The 20,975-nt window shown below is 33.4% G+C and overlaps 1 protein-coding gene across 1 annotated transcript in view; it reads left to right on the forward strand.

Annotated features, from left to right (window-relative positions):
• The window catches only part of USP25 (ubiquitin specific peptidase 25), a 141,245-nt gene extending 129,601 nt beyond the window's left edge, over positions 1-11,644 (forward strand). The window contains exons 23-26 of the mRNA XM_024120127.3: positions 3,189-3,268; positions 6,884-7,007; positions 10,636-10,831; positions 11,141-11,644. Of these exons, the coding sequence (XP_023975895.1) occupies positions 3,189-3,268; positions 6,884-7,007; positions 10,636-10,831; positions 11,141-11,313 (573 nt within the window). The 3' untranslated portion in view covers positions 11,314-11,644. The remainder of the gene's footprint in view (positions 1-3,188; positions 3,269-6,883; positions 7,008-10,635; positions 10,832-11,140) is intronic.
• The last annotated feature ends 9,331 nt before the right edge of the window (positions 11,645-20,975 follow it).

Raw genomic sequence — 20,975 nt, forward strand, 5'->3', positions numbered from 1 at the left:
TTTCGTTTCTTTTTATGGCTGAGTAATATTCCATTGTATGTATGTGCCACATCTTCTTTATCCATTCATCTGTCAGTGGACACTTAGGTTGCTTCCATGTCCTGGCTATTGTAAATAGAGCTGCAATGAACATTGTGGTACATGACTCTTTGAATTATGGTTTTCTCAGGGTATATGCCAAGTAGTGGGATTGCTGGGTCATATGATAGTTTTATTTTTAGTTTTCTAAGGAACCTCCGTACTGTTCTCCATAGTGACTGTATCAATTTACATTCCCACCAACAGTGCAAGAGGGTTCCCTTTTCTCCACACCCTCTCTGGCATTTATTGTTTGTAGATTTTTTGATGATGGGCATTCTGACTGGTGTGAGGTGATACCTCATTTTAGTTTTGATTTGCATTTCTCTAACGATTAGTGATGTTGAGCATCCTTTCATGTGTTTGTTGGCAATCTGTATATGTTCTTTGGAGAAACAAGGTAGCTACTTTAATCTACTAAAGAGTGTCTTGAAAAACAAATATCATAAAGAAATCTGAACATTGAAAGCTTTCCTTTTGTGATCAAGAAAAAGACAGGCATGTATGCCATTAGCACTTCTATTCAGCATTGTACTGGAAATTCAAGGACAGTAAGGCAACAAAAAAAAAGCAAAAAGTAAGAGATTTCAAAAGAAGAAACAAAGTTATCATTATTTGCAGATTTTATACCTAGAAAATACAAAATCTACAGATAAATTTATTGGAGATAAATAAAGATAATAAGAGAGCTCTGTAACATACAAGTCTTATGTCAAATATCAGTTTTATTCCTTTATACCAGTAACAAATAATCAGATAGAAATTCTTAAGAATAACAGCATTTTTAGTAGTACCCAAACTGTGGAGTACCTAGCAGCAAATTTAGCAAAAAATGTGCATGGCTTTAGGAGACATTATAAAGAAGACCTAAACAAATGGATACATGTATCGTATCTTGTTTGGGAAACTTGGTATTGTAAAGATGTCAGTTTTCCCCAAAATGGTTTATTGATACTGTGCAGTTTCTGTCAGACTTCTAACAAGTTGTTTTATGGAGCTTTAATAAGCTGATTCAAAAATTTTATGGAAATGCAAAGATCTCACTCTAGTCCTGACATTCTTGAAGAAGAACAAGGTAGGTAGGCTTTTTACTTGAAATCAATACAAATTATTTTAACCTTTATGCTTTATAATAATATTAGCATAAGAATAGGTAAATTAAAAAATAAAGCAGAATAGAAAATCTAGGAGCACAGCCACAAATAAATGGACACACAATACATGCCAGAGATGGCAGGCAAATTGGTTGCTAACTCTACCCTTGTCTCCAAGATTCAAGTAACATGGGACTTGATTTTTTAATTGTGATTTGATTCTATAGTCTCTCTACAAGCATGCTTCATCAGATTGGCTTCAGCATATTTTTATTATGAAAACTTCTCATATTTTTTCTAACTGCAGAGCCACTAAGTCTTATAGGTATTTACATGACATGTTTTTGGATTCTGTATATCCCACGTATCTTTGTTTTGCTCTAAGTCACACATCAGCAAACCTTGCCCACAGACCAAATCCAGCTCACCACCTGCTTTTTTTAAATAAAGTTCTATTGGAACACAAGCCATTTGTTTAGGTATTGCATATCAGCACTTTCACACTACAACCGCAGAGATGAGTAACTACAACAGAGACTGCATGGCCTGCAAAGCCTGAAACATTTATTGTCTAACGCTTTAAAGAAAAAGTTTACCTACTGAACAACTTCTAAGGTGATTCTAATGACAATAGAGTGGCAATTTGAATACTTCCCCCAGAAAAGTTAACTTTATGCTTGCAAGACAATTTTACCTTTATTTGTTATTAAGGTCTACTAATAGTGTGGAAATTATACCTTTTAAAATTAAAAATTAAAATGATTCATATTCAAGTAGAATGTAGCTGGTCAATAACTGGCCTGTATGTTTCTTATTTTCATTTACTTATAATAATATGTATATAAAATCTTTCACACTTCTGTCATCACTGTATCCTTTAGGTTAGTTCTATATTGAATTTTCGTTATGATTTTCCTTGAATCAATTTTTATTAAGTAAGTTAAGAAAAAAAATCTTGATTTTTTTTTTTTTTTTTTTTTAATTTTCTAGAGTTGTAAGTTGTGAGTTCTGAATCATTTAGTCACATTACATACCCAATAATTGTGAGTTGTTTTGGAGGGAGAGGCTGTTGAAATGTGAAATGCATTTATCTTTTTCACCATAGCTCAGCTGAAAAGAGTATTCAGCAACCACATTTAAAATTTAACACAAATTTGGGAAAATTAAAAGGTTAAATAAATTTATTATGATGTAACATTTTTCTTTTTCTTTCAGTTCCTTAAAACTGTGCTTCAAATAACAGTCTTCAAGCTTTGCTTCCTGTTAGAGGAATTAGCTTCATTTACCTTCTACCTTCAATGTGATGTAGATCTATAATAATTTTTTTTAATTTAAGTGTATTTGCTTTATATTATATTAGTTTCAGGTGTACAGCATAGGTTCAGTATGTTTACAGATTATACTCCATTAAAAGTTATTACAAGATAATAGCTATAATTCCCTGTGCTATACAATATATCCTTGCTGCTTATCTATTTTATACATAGTAGTTTGTATTTTGTAATCCTGTACCCCTATCGCACTCCTCCTTTCCCTCTCCCTATGGGTAACAGTATGGAGGTGCCTCAAAAAAATGAAAATAGAACCATCAATATAATCCAGCAGTTCACTCCTCGGTATATGTCTGGAAAAAATGAAAACACTAATTTGAAAAAATACATGCACCCCAAATATTCTATAATGATATCGTAATAATAAAATTTTACACTGAAGAATTTTTGAGAGAGAGAGATGACCTACCTGACTGATTATCTTGCCTTTGTATTTCTGTTTTCTTCTAGTGAGATCATTGTTGTTTAATTTCTCTTCGATGTCTAATAATTTTTACATTTATTATTATACCGATAAATAGTTTTGTATGTAAGACAGTAAAGTCTTGGTTTAGGTCTAGTTTATCTTTAATTATGAACTCTTTGCTTCTGTTAATTCAAACAGTTACCAAAACAGTGTATTTATAAGCAGTTTTCATTGTAGTTTTAATATCTATATACTTTTACTATTTTCTTTAACCTACAGGAATGGCATCAGGATTATAGAAAATTCAGGGAAACAACCATGTATCTCATAATTGGGCTAGAAAATTTTCAAAGAGAAAGGTAAGGCAAAATGGACACACATGAAAAGGAGAGCTTAATTTTTGTATTCTATTCAGATGTGACCTCATCTATAGAAAAGGTTTTGTTCACAGTGTATATTTTCAATAAATGTTTTATTGTAGAACAACTTAGATTTACAGAGAAATTGCAGAATTAATACAAAGAGTTCCCATATACCCCACATACAATATATTTTCCATTTTAAGCTAAATCTGTAAAGCTGGCATTATTGTCACTGTTTTTATCGGCTCTCAAACACTACAATTGAAACTTAGAATGGAATAGGATTAGATTGAAGCCGAGAAGTTTGCTGGGGACCGAAGTAGCTGGTAGCCCAGCAAATGGAATTCTTTGTATTCTCCAACATCTACCTTCCAGTCACTAGCCTTTTTCCTGTTCTGAGTTTAATCTTGACTTCAAATTAGAGATAGTGTTTCTAATCTATCTCTTTCTCTGAACTTCCAGGTACTATAAAAAATATAGCTGTAGAAAACTAATCACTTGTCTTCTAAATACTGCGACTGTAAATATTTTAGATTACTTCTCATACAAATTACAGATGGTTTTAAAGGAATTTCTGCTTTTTAAATTGCAATCATTGTTACTGAGAAGAAAAGGATACATATTGATTTATTGACCATTATAGATTATTCACTAATGTGTATTTACTTATTATCCATGTATTTCTCAACTCATATCCTTTAACATTAATTTACTTGACAAAGGATTTTTTTATGTGCTATATTTAAAATATACTGTGATACTGCCACCAAGTAAAAGGGATATTGATTTCTTTCTTTTTTTTCCTTTTCTTTTTTATTGTGTAAAGTATAAGAAACCTCCACCTGAGGTAATAATGTTGTTTTTTTTAAATGCCAACATGGAACATTACTTCTAGAGATATGCTGTCCAACATGGTGGCCACCAGCCACATGCAAAAATTTAAATTTAAATTAATTAAAATTTTTAAAGCTAAGAATTCGGTTTCTCAGTCATACTAGCCACATTTTGAATGTTCAGTAGTTACGCGTGACTAGTGGCTACTGTTCTGGCCAGCACAGGTACACCACTTCCATTATTGCAGGAAGTTCTGTTGGACAGTGCTGCTCTGTTCGTTGGACAGTACACAATGCCATCATTCTTACACTTATCAAAATCTTAAAAGTTATCACACAAAAGTAAAAAATCTTAAAAGTTATCACACAAAAGTAAAAAGTAATGTTAATACTTGGATACAAATTATTAAAGTCCTAGTGATTGTGTACTTTTAAGATAATTCACTTTGGTCACTGAAATAGAAAACTGTTTTGATCAGTAGCTCTATTTTATTAATATTTTGGTCAAAGTTTTATTTAATAGGGATATTCTAATTAGCTTTAGGATTTTGGAGATTAAGTTTTCTGAGAAAAATATTAATATGGTCTTACAATTGAATAAAGTATCTAAAAGGTATTTCCATTTTATAGGTAAAGAAACTGGGCTCCACAGTGCTGCAATAACTTTGTCAAGGTCACACGACTAAGTAGGGAGAGAAGAATTGAAATAGAGACCTCTGTATTCTTGTGTAATTTAATGAAATCAGAAAAGGACAAAATGTATTCATTATCTCAATAAGAATTAACAAGATGAACCTGTCATTTTCTTGCTCTCTGCATAGCTTCTACATTAGCTTTTCTGAGTTAACATTTGTTGAAGGACTTTAAGTATAACTTGGAATTATGTTTAAATTTCATAATTTGCTTATTCTTAAATATATTCTTGTTGGTAAAGTGAATATTCTTAGCATAGCAAATGTGAAAGGTCAGCTAGAAAATTAGTAATGGTGACAAATAATATTTATGGAATATTGTAAAAAGAAATGTTAATTTTACCACTTTAAATATAGCGGTTACCGTAACTAGCAGTGTATAAAACATTGCCAGAAGGTTCTGTCAAACTTGTTTTTAATGAAAACTTAGCATTTGAAAGCCATAATTTGAATTATTTATTGATGGGTCATTATCACTTCTGTGAGTAGTGAAATGAAATCATGTTTTTAGGAACCATAATTTTACAGCAGTAAAAATGGAAGATAAAGAGAATCTATCAGGCTACATAGGCTTATTTTATCTTAAATAAGAATTTGGTAACTGGACTGCTGAATTTTATTCTGATTACTTGAAATGTAAGTACTTTAAAGGTTGATAAAATGTAGAACGTTTTGTGTACTTCACTAGAATATTAGAACACGTTCATGGTTTCAGAGCTATTCTCAGAGCGATGACTCAGGTCTAGAAAGCCAGAGATGGATGTCATTCAGGGGAGACCTTTCAACAGGAAACTTAATAGCTATAAAAGGAAAGGTAGATGTGCCAGCAAACTAGTTCAACTTAGTGGCGCAAAACAACATTTAATATTATTATCACTCTTTAAACAAACAAAGCTTTAGCTGAGACTATACCCATATTCTTTCAAAATAAGATTTCATACCCTAAGTTTTCTCAAAACCAAATTCCTGGGAAAAGCTGTTTTCAAAACATACTTAAAAGAACTTATTTTTTATGAAGTAGTTTCAGGTGTGTAATTTGATTTGTCATGAATGTGTACATTAATTTCCACATAATTCTACATTTAACATTTGGACTATAGACTTGTTTCTGAGCACCTGAAATTAATAAACAGTAACACTGATTGGCAGTAAACATTGTTTCTGTACAGTATTTCACTTTTTAGGATGTTGCATTTTTCTGAATTTGTAAGAAGATACATTATGATTGGAAAATCTGACACATAGGAAATATTTTAAAATGTCTTTCATATTTCAGTTATACAGATATATAGCTGTATATATTTTTTTCCTACAGCATGTTAGGAGAAGAATAATCATTTTAGAGACAAATATAATACTCAAACATTTTTCCCATATTCCCTTTTTAAAACCTAGTTTGAACTTCTTAAGGTCTAGATTTATATCAATAACATATTAATATTAACTGTAAAACAAAGGCCTAACCCTGCTTGCCTTTTATGTTACTGTTTTCTTTTGTCTGTTTGTATCCCACTAGATTTCCCAGATTTAGAAGCATTTATTCCCTTCTACTTCACCCATCTCCTTTAGATATTCTCCCCTCTGTTACATTTTTCTCAATGAGTAGAACTGTGCCCTCACATAGAAAAAAAACCTGACTAAAAAAGAGTCACTGAATGAATCGAGTGCTGTTCGTGATAAAGGAACAAAGTAATCTGATCCTTCCCTCAAACAAAAATGGCATTATGTTGTTTAAAAAGTAGATCGTTGACTTTCACATCAGTGTTAATTTTGAGTCTAAATGGAAATAAATACCAAGGAAGACAGAAGGAACTCTGAATTCATCAATTATGGCCTTTTTCTCTCAGTTTTTTCTTAATTCGTAGCTCTGTTTTTTGTTTGTTTTACTTTTAAGACAACTATCTGCTGGTTTCAGATGCGGCTGTTGCTCAAAAGATGCCTTCAGGCATACAGTGTATCATCAGAGGATATGTTTTATTTTAATGTTCTGGATAATCAAAATTTAAATGTATATTTTAAAGCATTTAAAATTGTAATTGACCTTTCTTTACAAAGATAAAATACTAATGCTATACTTTTTTTTTAAGTTATATAGATTCCTTGCTGTTCCTTATCTGTGCTTATCAGAATAACAAAGAACTCTTGTCCAAAGGCCCATACAGAGGACATGATGAAGAATTGATATCACATTATAGAAGAGAATGTTTACTAGTAAGTTGAATGCACATAGTATATGTTTACTTTATCATTTTGTCTTACATTGGGGCAATTTTCCAGACTCATATATAAGTGATTGACTATTAATTCTGATGGGGTGTCATGATGATGTCTATAATCTGGGTCTGTTCCCTTGAGGTGGGAAAATACACTCAATTCTTTATCCCTTCTTCTTTAAGGATCTTAAGTTTTACAGATGATGAACCAGAAATGTTCTTAAAATGAGATCAGAATAATTACATTTTTATATTTGGATTTCTTCTCATTCTGCCATTCCCTCTTTTGATGACAGAAGAGGGGCTAAATGATGTGATGAATTATCATCATTATTATTCCAGAAAAAGAATAGATTTTTCTGAGTTTTTATAAATAGTATATTAGGTGTACATGATGTTAAAGGATTCATTGTAGTATAATATCCTTTTTTTTCACCTAGTCAATGGAATTTTTTTCCTCAAACATTTTTACTGTCTATGTGCTGAAATATTATTATTGTTATAAACTTTAAGAAATCTTTATAGCAAGTTTTTTTTTTTCCCCGACCAGTTTACTCTCTAGATATCTGGAGTACTTTGTTAATGTTTCTTGAGTCAGCTAACCTTTATGTATAAAATTACCAATTCCATCTTTATACTTTTTTTCTGATTAGATTTTATTTCGCTATTAACATGACTATAGATTGTGAACTTCTAAGTTGCAATTTTTTTCTATAAAATATATAAAGGTATTCAGGAGTGTATGATTTTTGAATCTATATAGGTTACTTGGTTTATGTGTACTTTAAAAAACTTGAAGTAGGTGTACTGGTAAAATGTTTTCTTTCAGTAGAACTACATAGTATAAGTTAATTGTAGTCTGCGGTAAGTTTTCAGAATTTTTGAATGGGAATATTAGAAGCTTGTGATCTTGTCATTTTTCTCTTAGCTGATTTTGCTGCATTTGAGTGTATTTTAAGACTTGAATTGTTGATGGTTTGTATCCATTAAGGATGGTATTCTTAATTTGGTCAGTTTCAAAAGGTTTTTAATCAACCCCTGAGAAGGAAGACCTGAATTATATATATTTCAGTTTTAAAAAGTACAAAGTTTTATTTAATTGTATAAAATTTTGCATTGAATGAGTTAAAGCAATTTTTAATGTAAAAACGTTACAGTGTTGGGATATTGAAATATTTTGGTAAAACTGTTTTAAACATAAATACAACCAAAACTTGATGGTTATTCTAAGACATTTATAAAATGGTAGAATGTGTTTCTTTTATCGTTTTAGGTTAGTAAACCAGCCACACTTTGTTGTTTCACATAGGGATTTAAATAAAATCTCAGGAGGATTATTTCAGTGTTCCTTTAAGGTTTTTCTTTTTTTTTACATTGAGTATTTACTGAGTGTCAGATTCTGAGGGATGCAAAGATAAGTAAGACCTATTATGTATCCTAAGAGAATTCAATCTGGTGAGAGAAGTACACAGATAATTTTTATACTTCAGAATAAGTATTACGAGAAATATGCAAAATAATATGCCTGGAATTGTTGGGGAGAAGCTTAAGAGATAAGATAAACACTGATCTGGATCTTGATGGATAAATAGGAGTTTAGTGCCTTGTAGAGAAGAGAGAAAAACATTCCAGACAAAGGAATATCATCTGAAAAGGCATGGAAAGTATACAACAGAAAATGAAGATAAATCCATTGTGGCTAAGTTATGAGGAACAGGGTTAGGTGGAAGTGATGAAGCTAACAGGATTTGTTGATGTCAGACTGTGAAGAAGCTTATGCACCATTCTAATGCATTGGTACCATTGTAAAGCTGGTGTAAGTTTGGCATGATCAGGTTTGTTTTTGTAAAATAATTCTGGCAGTAGTATACTAGAAGATGAACTGGAAAGGAGTAAAGCTTGAAATGAAGAACGCTAGAGGAGATAGGAAAGAGAGGGCGAGAGCCTCAACTAAGGCAGAAGTACAATGAATATGAAAGAGAGGGTATATAAGATGGTAAAGGAAATGAAATCAAGGACTTGGTAACTATTAGATGAGTGGGAAGAAGGAAATAGAAGCATTAAGGCTGCCTGACTTACTAGTTCTGTCTTTGGCTTTCGGGACTCTTAAGTGAATGAATGAGGTTGGTTTTCGACATACTATGTTTGAGTTGTTTCTAGGATATGTTTTGATTTAGTGAACTTAACATCGAATTTCAGAATAATTATATGTCTTTGAATGCAAATTATAAAAATTACACTAGATACTTAAAGGCTTACCTCATTTAATCCTCTTAACCACTGTGTAAGGAAGGTAATAGTATCTCATTTTTCATGTAAAGATGCTGAAGCTAGGAAAGTACTTGTTTGCTGAAGGTTAAATAATTTGCTTAGTGGCTGAATTGGACTTTCAGCATAAGCCTCTCTACAAAATCAAGATAAATTGCACAGGAATGACATAATATAACCATAAGAGATAATAAAATTATTGTATTTGAAATTCAGCTTAAAACTATTTAAAAATCATATTTATCATTCTGTAAACATAAGACTTCAGACATAAACATCTTATTATACCTGTATCTTTTTATCTATCTCCTATGTCTCTGTTTCTTATCTCATGGATTTCTCTCTTCTACTCAATTAGATGTCAGCACACTTGGCCTGTGCTCCAGCCTACCACTTGTTTTTATAAATAAAGTTTTATTGAAACATAGCATGCCCATTCATTTACTTATGGCTGCCTTTGTGCAGCAATGGCAGAGATCAGTCATTGCAACGAAAACGATATAGCCCTCAAAGCCTAAGATATTTCCTATCTTGTCCTTTACAGAAAAAGTTTACTGATCCCTGTATTGTAAGGGATTGTAAGCTCCGTGAGAGTTTTCTGTATTAATCACTTGGGTACCCCTGCATCTAGAACAGTTTCTGGCACATGGCATGTACTAAGAATTTGTTGAAGGAATAAATGAACTAATGGATTACCTTTATATTTTTGAATCAAGAAATATAACAGTCCCTGTTCAGTTGACATTTATGGAAAAGATGATGAGTTTTTCAAAAATTTCTTTTTCTTTTTTTTTTTTTTTTTTTTTTTTTGCGATACGCGGGTCTCTCACTGTTATGGCCTCTCCCGTTGCGGAGCACAGGCTCTGGACGTGCAGTCTCAGCGGCCATGGCTCACGGGCCCAGCCGCTCTGCGGCATGTGGGATCTTCCCGGACCGGGGCACGAATCCGTGTCCCCTGCATTTGCGGGCGGACTCTCAACCACTGCGCCACCAGGGAAGCCCCTGTTTTTAAAATTACTTTGAGTGCTTGTCAAATTTTAGAATTGGGGGAAATTCACCTCTGGAGAACAAATTTTTAAATGATCCCTATAGTGATGATCAAAGTAAAATAAAATGAACGTAAGCTTTAAAAACATTATTTCTCCCACTTCTTTTTTGCTTTTGTTTCTGTTGTTATATGCATAGCCTTTTCTAAGAGACTTTTCTTGCTCAATAGGTTGAGGTTGCTTTTTGTGACTTCCATTTGTTCTAATACTGTCTGCGAACATGCTTGTTATGTTGCCTTCAGTATTAACACTTACATTTTTATTTAATTAAAAAAGGAAACAAACCTGTTGTCTTTTTTTCATTGCGTTAAGAAATTAAATGAGCAGGCTGCAGAACTGTTTGAATCTGGAGAGGATCGAGAAGTAAACAATGGTCTGATTATCATGAATGAGTTTATTGTCCCATTTTTGCCCTTGTTATTGGTGGATGAAATGGAAGAGAAAGATATACTTGCTGTGGAAGATATGAGAAATCGATGGTGTTCCTATCTTGGACAAGAAATGGAATGTAAGTTTAAACAATGCAGGTGGACACTTGGGGTGTTGGGATTAAAAGCAGTTAGAATTAGATGTTAGTTATGATCATTTTTTATATTCTGTAACGTGCTTATATTCACATCAGTTTTTTTTCTTATTTACAAACTAAGCTGTGCACACTACTGTTGCCATTTATGTTTTACTTCTTCCCCCAAAATGGTAATGATTTTACATGTTTTGAAATGAAACATCAACTGACCACTCCAAATTAATAAATCTTCTTGAAGATAATTTCTCTCCCTGTCTATCTTTAGTTATATCTAATTGTTTATATTTGCAGCGAACCTCCAAGAGAAGCTGACAGATTTTCTGCCAAAACTGCTTGATTGTTCTACGGAGATTAAAGGTTTCCATGAGCCGCCGAAGTTACCTCCGTACTCCACGCATGAACTCTGTGAGCGATTTGCCCGAATCATGTTGTCCCTCAGTCGGACTCCTGCTGATGGAAGATAAACTGCACATATTTTCCCTTAACACACTGTATAAACTTTTTTTTAGTTCTTAACCCTTGCCTTCCTGTTACAGGGTTTGCTTGTTGCTGCTATAGTTTTTAACTTTTTATTTTAATCACCGCAGAAGACAAAAGGACTCTACAGACTTTAGCCAGACTACAAACAAAGCTGAGAATCGCATGGCGCTCAGACTTTGTTTTAACCAGAACTGATGTATAATTACAAATCCAGTTGATTTTATTATGGCAAAACCATGCTTTTGCCACTTGTCTGTTACAGTATTACTTTGCTTTTATCTTTTCTTTATCCACAGCTTTCCATTCAGTCTGGATCCTCCATGACTACAGCCATTTAAGTGTTCAGCACTGTGTACAATACATAATATTTGGTAGCTTGTAAATGAAATTAAAGAATAAAGTTTTATTTATGGCTACCTATGTGTTTGTAAGCAGGTATATTATATATTAGTGTATTTTTTTAGTTATATAAATGAATTTTGTCTGGGGATTGTTTAAGATTGGGTGATAAATAGATTAATACACACTTTTAATTTTGCTCTAATGTTAGCACATTAGAAATTTACTGAGTACTTGACACTTAAATATATCTGTATTTTTGACTAAGTTGTTAAACTTAGTATGGCACCTCAACCTGTTTTGAATTCAAATCAGGTTTTCACTGAAGTGAGCGGCTGATATTTGTCAACCACACTGAAACTTTTAACCTTTTCTTAGATGAACCTTTTATTTTTTTATGTATTTACATATAATATAGCAAGGTGATTATTTCAAGAGATACCAGAAAAAAAGTACTTGAATAAGGGCTATTTAATAGTGAAACGTATAAGAAATATGTATATGTATATATACATACATACACACATGTATACACACACATATTCTTCATAATGGAGGACAGTGTTTGCATTATATAATCATTCTATTTTTGTAAATTGTATACTTTATTTGAAAATGTTCTCTACTAATCAGTGCTGTGAAATGAAGTTGATATTGTCGAACTAGAAGTTATGAGTATCTTACCTGCATTTATTTACCTCCTTTTCAAAAAGGAAAAAGCTGTAGAACATTTTGTAGATGGAACTGCTGTTTAAGATTAATGAAGTAATATTGTGAATGAAATTCAATGCTTTAAAGGTAATCATTGTTACCAACAACCTATTTTTGAATTTATAAAAATTCTTTATAAGTGATACTTTGTTAGTGTAGTAAAATATATCATTATACTATGTGTATGTTTCTTATAGCGTCGCCAAAGCTAGTGCTCTTTATAAGTGCCTCATAAAAGATGCTGGATGGAAGAGGAACAAGAAAATATTAAACTGTTATATAATACTCCTTATAAAGGTATCAATATACTGCTAAGGTATTAATGACAAAGAATTGGTACTATTTCTGTTGTAAAGTTAGATTTTGCATATTCTAGCCATCAGAATGTGTTTTGGTTTAGATTTCAAATTCTCTACTGAGCAGAACTAGTGCTCTGCATCGGTTTTCAAGTCCTATTGCAAGTTTAGAAACTTCATATGTATCATCAAAGCACTTATAAAGTATCTTCAGTATTTTATGATATTCTACCATAATGGTAAAGTTGTTTGTGTTTATGTGTATAATTGACCACTGAGACACAAACTGCTAAATACCATATGGAAATTACTCCTTTTACAAGGCACATCCAGGTAAGTATTATTATCATATTTACTCTGTACTTAAAAGCCAGTTTATTCATTCCTAGTTATGAATCTGAAGTTCTTATTTTAAAAAGTGACCTTTTTCAAGACCTAGGGAAACAACTTGTTTTTATATCAGCTTTTAATCTACTCTTAAGATTTAGGTTAGTGAAATTTTCTTAACATTATTTACTGGATTAAATATAACTTATGGCTAGTAATTTAAAAATTGAAACCTCATAGAACTGTTGTCCATGGCAGATTTCACTTTGATTTAATGACTCATTTTGATTACTATAGTACTCCCTTCCCACTCCCCCAGAATTACATTTTGAAATAATTTAGGGTAGAATTCAAATAGATAGAAGTTAAGATTTGTAGGAACTTGTTACAAACATCTTGTATAAGGAGACTGTAGCCATGAGTGAACCTGTGAGATCCCGTAATACTTTTCAATCTGTTAAAATACAATACACTGAATACAGTAAATAAGTAGTTCTCAAAATGTGGTCTCCAGACAAGCAGCTTTTCAGCATCATCTGGGGACATGTTAGAACTGAAAATTCTTGAGCCCCATTTCAGAACTACTGACTAACACTTGTTAAAACGTGAAGAGTTATTTAACAAGTTTCAACAAGTCCTTCAGAAGATTCTGATATCTGCTGAAGGTTGAGAACTACAGCACTAAATAAAACTATCAGTAGCATTTTATGCACCTTAAATTGATGTTTAATTTCTATTTACTTTTGAACCCTCATTTCTTGGAAACTTTTCATTATTTCTCTCACTGGCAATTTCAAAGAAGTGACTAAAAATTCTTTTGCTTAGTTTTAGATTTATTGAGACTAAGGTGGATTCTCTCCTCCTATATCTCATTCTCCAGAAGTTCAGTGTCTTTGTTTTATGATTCAGAATTGTTGACTTTGGCTTCTGAGTCCTATTGTCCTCCCTCTAAAGTACAATCGCACAGCATACTTGGAAAGAGTAAGTAGGGATACAGTTGTATAATCATTTTTTTAAATTTTACATTGTTAAGCAGATTAAATATTATTTGTTTTGCCAATGATAACCTCATCTAAAGCATGTGTATTTTTCTGCTAGGACTGCCATAATAAATACCACAGACTGGACGGCTTAAAAAATATAAGTTTATTTTCTCACAGTTCTAGAGGCCGGAAGTCCAAGATCAAGATGTTGGCAGGTTTAGTTTCTCCTGAGGCCTCTCTCTTTGGCTTGCAGAAAGTAGCCTTCTCACTTTGTCCTCACATGACCTTTTCTCTGTGCATGTGTGCATCTCTGATGTCTCTTCCTCTTCTTATATGGACACCAGTCATACTGGATTAGGGCCCCACCCTTACGACCTCATTTAATCTTAATTCTCTCTTTAAAGGTCCTGTCTCCAAATACAGTCACATTTGGGGGTAAGGGCTTCAACAATTGAATTTGGGGGTGGGAGACACAATTCAGTCCACAGTATGCGATGGCCCAGTTTATATACCTCCTTTGCAGACACAAAAGTATTGTTGTTACAAGATCACTGTGCAAATATCTGTAGTTCTATTCTTCCCTCTGCTTTTCTTTTACTCTCACTTTATTCTAAAAACCATATCAAAGTTATAGCAAACCAAGTTAGAAATTGCTCACAATGCATCCACCTAATCAGTGTGTTTTCATTGAACAAATTTTTGCTGAATGAATGAAATAATTCATGTTGACTTGTTCATGTTTATTTTATTAATTTCACTTAACATTATACCATAGATCTGTTTCTGTTTTGCTGGTGTTTTTATTCTTACCTACTTTATATCCCTATTCCCCAGCCAGTACTGGAGGCACTGGTGTTAACCATTGTGGACACATATTTTTCCATGTTTGGATAATGTTATGCGGTGCATACATATAAGCATTGGTGGGGTTTTTTTGCAGGGGGTTGGAGGGTGGAAGGGGAGAGGGTCATTGCTTTTAAAAAATGAAAAAAAAATCTATTTTACACATGCTTTCCCCTACCCCCTCCTGTACTCTCTAGCCTCCAATTCCTTCTTTTTCTAATTAGCCATTTGATAGAGGTGACGTACAATAATCAAATAATAAGTACTATAATACTAATAAAAGTAAATGAGTCATGATTGAGAGAACTACATACACAATTGAATGCACACAGACATACACACCAGAATTTCAAATATCCTTACGTACTCCATGCACAGTTCTTTCACGCCTTCACTACCATCCTCAACCTCCTATTCATTGCAGCTCCAGTAAAATAGGATGATCTCACCTTTACAAAGAAAGTTGGGGAGCTTGGATATGAACCCCTTCAACTTTTCACCTCCATACTTGTAAATTTACAGTTAATTATTAACCACAATGTGACAAGGGGTAGACATTTTTGATAACCCAGTGCTATGAGGAAGATATAAATAAAATCAAATTTAGTATAAAATGAATTTATAAACTTAGTTAAAAGTACGTTCGTTATTTGGGAGACATATTTGCTCTACTACAAAATTAGCTCACTGTTTTGCTTTGTATTAGCCCAAAGCCTGTACAATATCAGTTTGTCCTTTAGCAAATGGTTCTTTTTCAATAATCTGGAACTAGATTAGTATCCTTAACCTTAGGTGTGTGCATCAAAAGGGTGAGCTTTCTTTATAAAAGGTGTCTAGGTCCTATCTCTCATGTGGATTCTTAAAAACCTTTTAAAGTGAGAACTATTTTGAGAACATTTGGTAGGTGCTTCTCCAACTTTAATTTTTCTAAGGATTACCTCTGGCCCTCCCCTCAGAGTCTAATAGAGCCTGACTAAAGTAGGGTGGAGAAATGTGCTTTTTGCATTATTGTATGTCACGTGAAAAGGCAGGGGATATAAATTTGCTGATGCCCCGCTCCCCTCAGCCATACTGCATGTGCATTTTAGTCGGCGCTCCAGCCGAAGCTGCACTCAAATGTTCTTCAGTCCTTAACTTACTGGACTTCTTTGTCTCTTCTGAGTGGCTAAGAGTGCAGGCTCTAGAACCAGACTGCCTGTGTCTAGATCTTGGCTCAGCTCCTTACTGTGGTGTTGATCTTGAGTGCACTCTTTAACTTTTCTGTGCCTACGTTTCTTCATCTATAAAATAGGATTACAGTAAAAACTGCCTTATATCATTTTTTTAAAAGATTAAATGGGTTTCTATATTAAAAAACTCTTAGAAAACGTCTGCCACAAAGTAAGTGTTCAGTAATTATCAGCCATTTTATAATTTCTCACTATTGGCTTCTGCTCGTGATTTTCAGAATCTCTGCCTTCCTGAGACAAGCGTCTTTGGACTACTCTCATTCCTACCTGCATTCTTTGTTGTTTTCTTTTCTTTCTACTCCTTAAATATCAGTGTTGTCAAGGTCTGTACTTGGCCCTCTTCTAACTCTTCACCCCTCCTGGATGGTCGTGTCTGCTAGTTTGTCTTCTTGTACTGCCTACGTACTTACGATTCACAAGTTTGTGTTCATAACCAAACCTCCCTTGTGCATTTTAGATCTGTACGTATGTCCAATTGTCTGTTCAACATAGAGACTTGGATGCTTCACAGGCACTTTAAACTCTGCACATCCAAAACTGAATTCACTACTTCCCAAACCTGATTCTCTTACATTCTTTTGGTGAATGATATAATGATTCAGAAATAGGGAATTATTCTCAATTTTGCATTTATTTCCCATTGATTACTAGGTGTTGACAGGTCAGATTTTTAATACCTTGCTCATGCATCCCTTCACTACTACTGTTGATGAGGTTTCTCATCTTTTAATTTGGACAATTGGATTTGGCCTTGAATGGCCTATCTTTGCCCTTGCCCCTTTAATCCATCTTATATACTGTTGGCAGAATAATCTTTCGAAGAGGTTTTGCCTATCTGTCTTCCATTGCTGGACTGAACTCCTTTAGAGGGAAATAGTATCTCCTGGTTTTGTAACCCTAGTACCTGTTAAAATATCTGGCAATTTAATAAAGGTGCAGTCTTGCAGGTTGTCTGGTCCTCCAATCACCTTAGACCTGCATGGTCTAGTATGATAGCCACTAGTCACCTGTGGCTATTTAAACTTAAACCAAATAATATTAGTCATCCTAGCCATATTTCAAATTCTCAATAGCCACATGTGACTGTTGGCTGCCATATTGGACAATACATTTTAGAACATTTCTATTATTGCAGAAAGTTTCATTGGACAGAGCTACCTCAGACCCTTGCTGATATGGACATCTTCCTCTATTAACACCCCTGGAACATTCAAACACCCTCCAAAGTGCTAACCTGAGCAAGTTGGCCGTCAGCATTTACATCTCCTTATCTTGATCCTGCTATTAACCACTTTACTACATCTGCTCTTCAGAGAGCACCTCTATCATCATATATCCAGTCAGGAGAGCCCACACAAGGTATTCCAACAGAGGAGATGTGGTAGAGGCATTAGAGAGTAACCCAGAGAGCCTAACTTCAGGATGCAGCTACTATTCCTAGGGGTAGGGAAACAAAAGGAAAAGTTGGGGTTACCAGAACCTTGGAGCTCCAAAAAAAGGGTCCCCATGGAGTTGGTGCTCAAACCTCTGAGAAGGTTCACCACCTAAGTGCTCTTGCTACTTCTGAGGGATGCAATGAAGATAGCTCTAGAAGTTCTGAAGTTGAAGCTCTAAGTTCCAGTTGAAGACTGGAATCAATTGAAATTATTAGGTCACCGGTAGGATTGGCAAGCAAAGACGAAGTAAATCTTGTTTTCCTCTTTCTACTTTCCAACTTTTCTCTAGTACTTAATATTGACAGAACCTAAATGGAGTGCAGCAAAGAGGTCAGGAAAATGCAATTTTCAGAGTCCCAACCGCAGCATCACAGAGCAGGGGATAAAAGGGTGGATGGAACTGGAGCTGAGAGACAATAGGTATAGAACCTACACACTAGTTTCCGCTCAAAGATTTCATTTTTATCCAAATATATGTTAATCACTAAAACACTGAATATTCAGAAATGTATCTATAGATTATCTCTGGGACTTCAAGAGTAAATGCACTAGTTCTGATTGAAATCCTGTTGCTTTTTTTTATCAAATGAAACTTTTTAATGATGCTATTTAATGCTTTATTTTTAAAGTCAGCAGTGGAAGGATGTATATATAATATGAATTCATGCCCATTCACACATTTTGCTTGTGTGCCATATGCCACAGTATCTGCCAGGTAGTATGTTTATAAAACAAACTTCAGTAATTAGAAGTAATAATCCGCCAAAATTCATCTATATACCCAGAGTTAGACACTTAACATTTTTGCGTTGATTCCCCTGGACATCTTTCTGTGCATGTGCACATATACATGCACACATACAACTATAGCTAAATGATTTTCATAAAAATTTAAAAAATATAATAGATGTAGACATATTTCCAAGAAAGTGTGTATGTATCTCTCACTGCTCTACAGTATTTGATTATAAGGAAGATGTACAGTATTTATTCATGGATATACAAGGTAGGCTGCTACTTATGTCTCTATGTGTACTACTTTTATCTCTGGTCATTCTGCTAAATTCGTAGATGTATAACTTCTGTCTGAGTTACGGAGTATACAGATATAAAATTTTGAGCTAAATTGTCAAACTTCACCAAACTTCCTGTTTATACTGCCACCACTAGTGCATGAGAGTGTGTTTCTTCACAGGTTCAACGACATAGAATATTATCAGTCTTTAATATTTTTCAGGGACAGCCGAAAATTTATTGTATTTTTTAAATTTTTAATGAGAGTGAATATGTTTCAATATGTTAATGGCCGCTTGTACTTGCTTATGACCTTTGCACTTTTTCTGTTGGGTGTTCACGTCTATAAATTTGCAGTAGCTCACATTAGGAATCATTAATTCTTTACTACTACACACACTGCAAATTTTTACCTTCTGTCATTTATTTTAAGCTTGCTTATAATATTACTGTTTTATGACTTTATTTTTATGTAATCTGTTGACCTGCTTTATAATTTTCACCTTTGATACCATGTTTAGAAGGGATTTTCCCTGTTCAAGATTATAAAAATACCCATATTTTCTTCTGATATTTTTATGATTTTGTTTTTTATGTCTTTAGTGCAGTTGGAAATTATATTAAAGGGTGAGGTAAAAATTCACAAGTTTTTGCCAAGATTATCTAGTTGTCTATAAAATATTTCTTCTTTTCCCTTACTGATCTAAAATGTAATCTGCACTAGGTAATAAATTTTTATATTTGAAATTTATGAACACTCTCTTCAGTTCCACTTAATGTTTTTGTCTATTCAGCTACCATTACTAATTTAATGACTGTTGTTTTAACATTGATTTAAAATATTTCTTTTATAACTAATACACATTTTCCTAGTAGCTAATATGTTGTGTTACTACCCAACAGAGATGCACTTAATACTCATTTTTTTCCATAATTTTCTGTACTCTTTTACAGATAAACTTAGAATTATTCAATCTTCTTTCAAATAAAAATCCTACTGGCATTTTGATTGTACTTACATTGGCTTACATAGATTGGCATATAGAGAAATCATGGAGCCTTTACAATGATGAGTCTTCCTATCCAAAAACAATATTGTCTATCCTTTCATTAGATTCATGTCTTTCAGAAGAGTTTAAAATTTTTTTTATTTTTCTTTAAGTATCTTAATGTGTTTTAATGTTTTTGTGGTGTTTATGAATGAGCTGCTTTTTCCCATCTTAAAAAAATGCATTCTAATTGAATATTGGTGGTAGAGAACAGCAGGTCTCCAACTTTTTGGTCTCAGGACCTCTTCACACAAAAATTTTTGAGGACCTAAAAGAGCTTTTGTTTGAGCAGGTTATATCTATTGATATTTTACCATTTTAGAAATTGAGTAAAACAATATATTAATTTTAAAATGATAAAAATATCAGCATAACATGTTAACCAAAATAATATATTTTAAGTGAAAAATAGTTAAATTTTCTGCCGCCTTTTTCTTTTGGAGTCTGGTGTGCTTAAATCACAAACCTGAGGCTTGAAAGGAAATTAAGTGCTGATTATAACTGCTGCATCCCTTACAATAATTATGAAAATTATGCTGTTCTCACACTTCCACATGACACATAGAATTAGCTTAAAATTTGGACTAGCAAGCACAATTATTTTAAAGATAGATAGGAATCATTTTTCAAAGTAGTCATGTAATTTCTTAGAAAAATAAAAATCATCTAACAGTTTCAAACTTCAGTGTGCCTTCCATAGTCCTGGAAATTTCACCGAATAAGACACCTGCTCTTTGCTTGGTTTGCACTTCCCATACCCCATATTTTGAAAATGTCTCCAGGAAGAAAGCTTATCTGGTGTTCTACACTGCCCTCGAGTATTGCAACCTTGCATGTCCATTTTCCAAACACTGAAAAGAGTTGCTTCATATTTTTTAAATCCAGTTTTATGGTTATTGATATCCGGAAACTTATTCTGATACCAACTGTTCCATGATGGCTAAATCACAGAAGTCTATAAATCTTTTAGAAGATAGTATATGGGGAGTATCTTTAAGATCTTGGAATAACAATGGATTTCTTAACACAGAAAAAGAATTAAACATGAAGAAAATTTTTGATAAATTTAGCCACATGAAATTAAGAATTCTGTCCATCAAAAGATTCCCTGAAGAGAGTGAAAAGACAAGGCAATGTAGTGAGAGAGGATATTTGCAATTTGCAAGATGGCAGTGCAGTAATAAAAATAAAGAATGGACTTACGGCTCGGGTGAGATAATCATGGTAACATACTTTCTAAAATGTTCCCAGATACTTTTTTCATTAAAAAAAGGATAGTTAGGGGCTTCCCTCGTGGCGCAGTGGTTGAGAGTACCCCTGCCAATGCAGGGGACGCGGGTTCGTGCCCCGGTCTGGGAGGATCCCACATGCCGCGAAGCGGCTGGGCCCGTGAGCCATGGCCGCTGAGCCTGCGCGTCC

The sequence above is a fragment of the Physeter macrocephalus genome, chromosome 1, assembly GCF_002837175.3.
Source record: "Physeter macrocephalus isolate SW-GA chromosome 1, ASM283717v5, whole genome shotgun sequence".
Taxonomy (NCBI): domain Eukaryota; kingdom Metazoa; phylum Chordata; class Mammalia; order Artiodactyla; family Physeteridae; genus Physeter; species Physeter macrocephalus.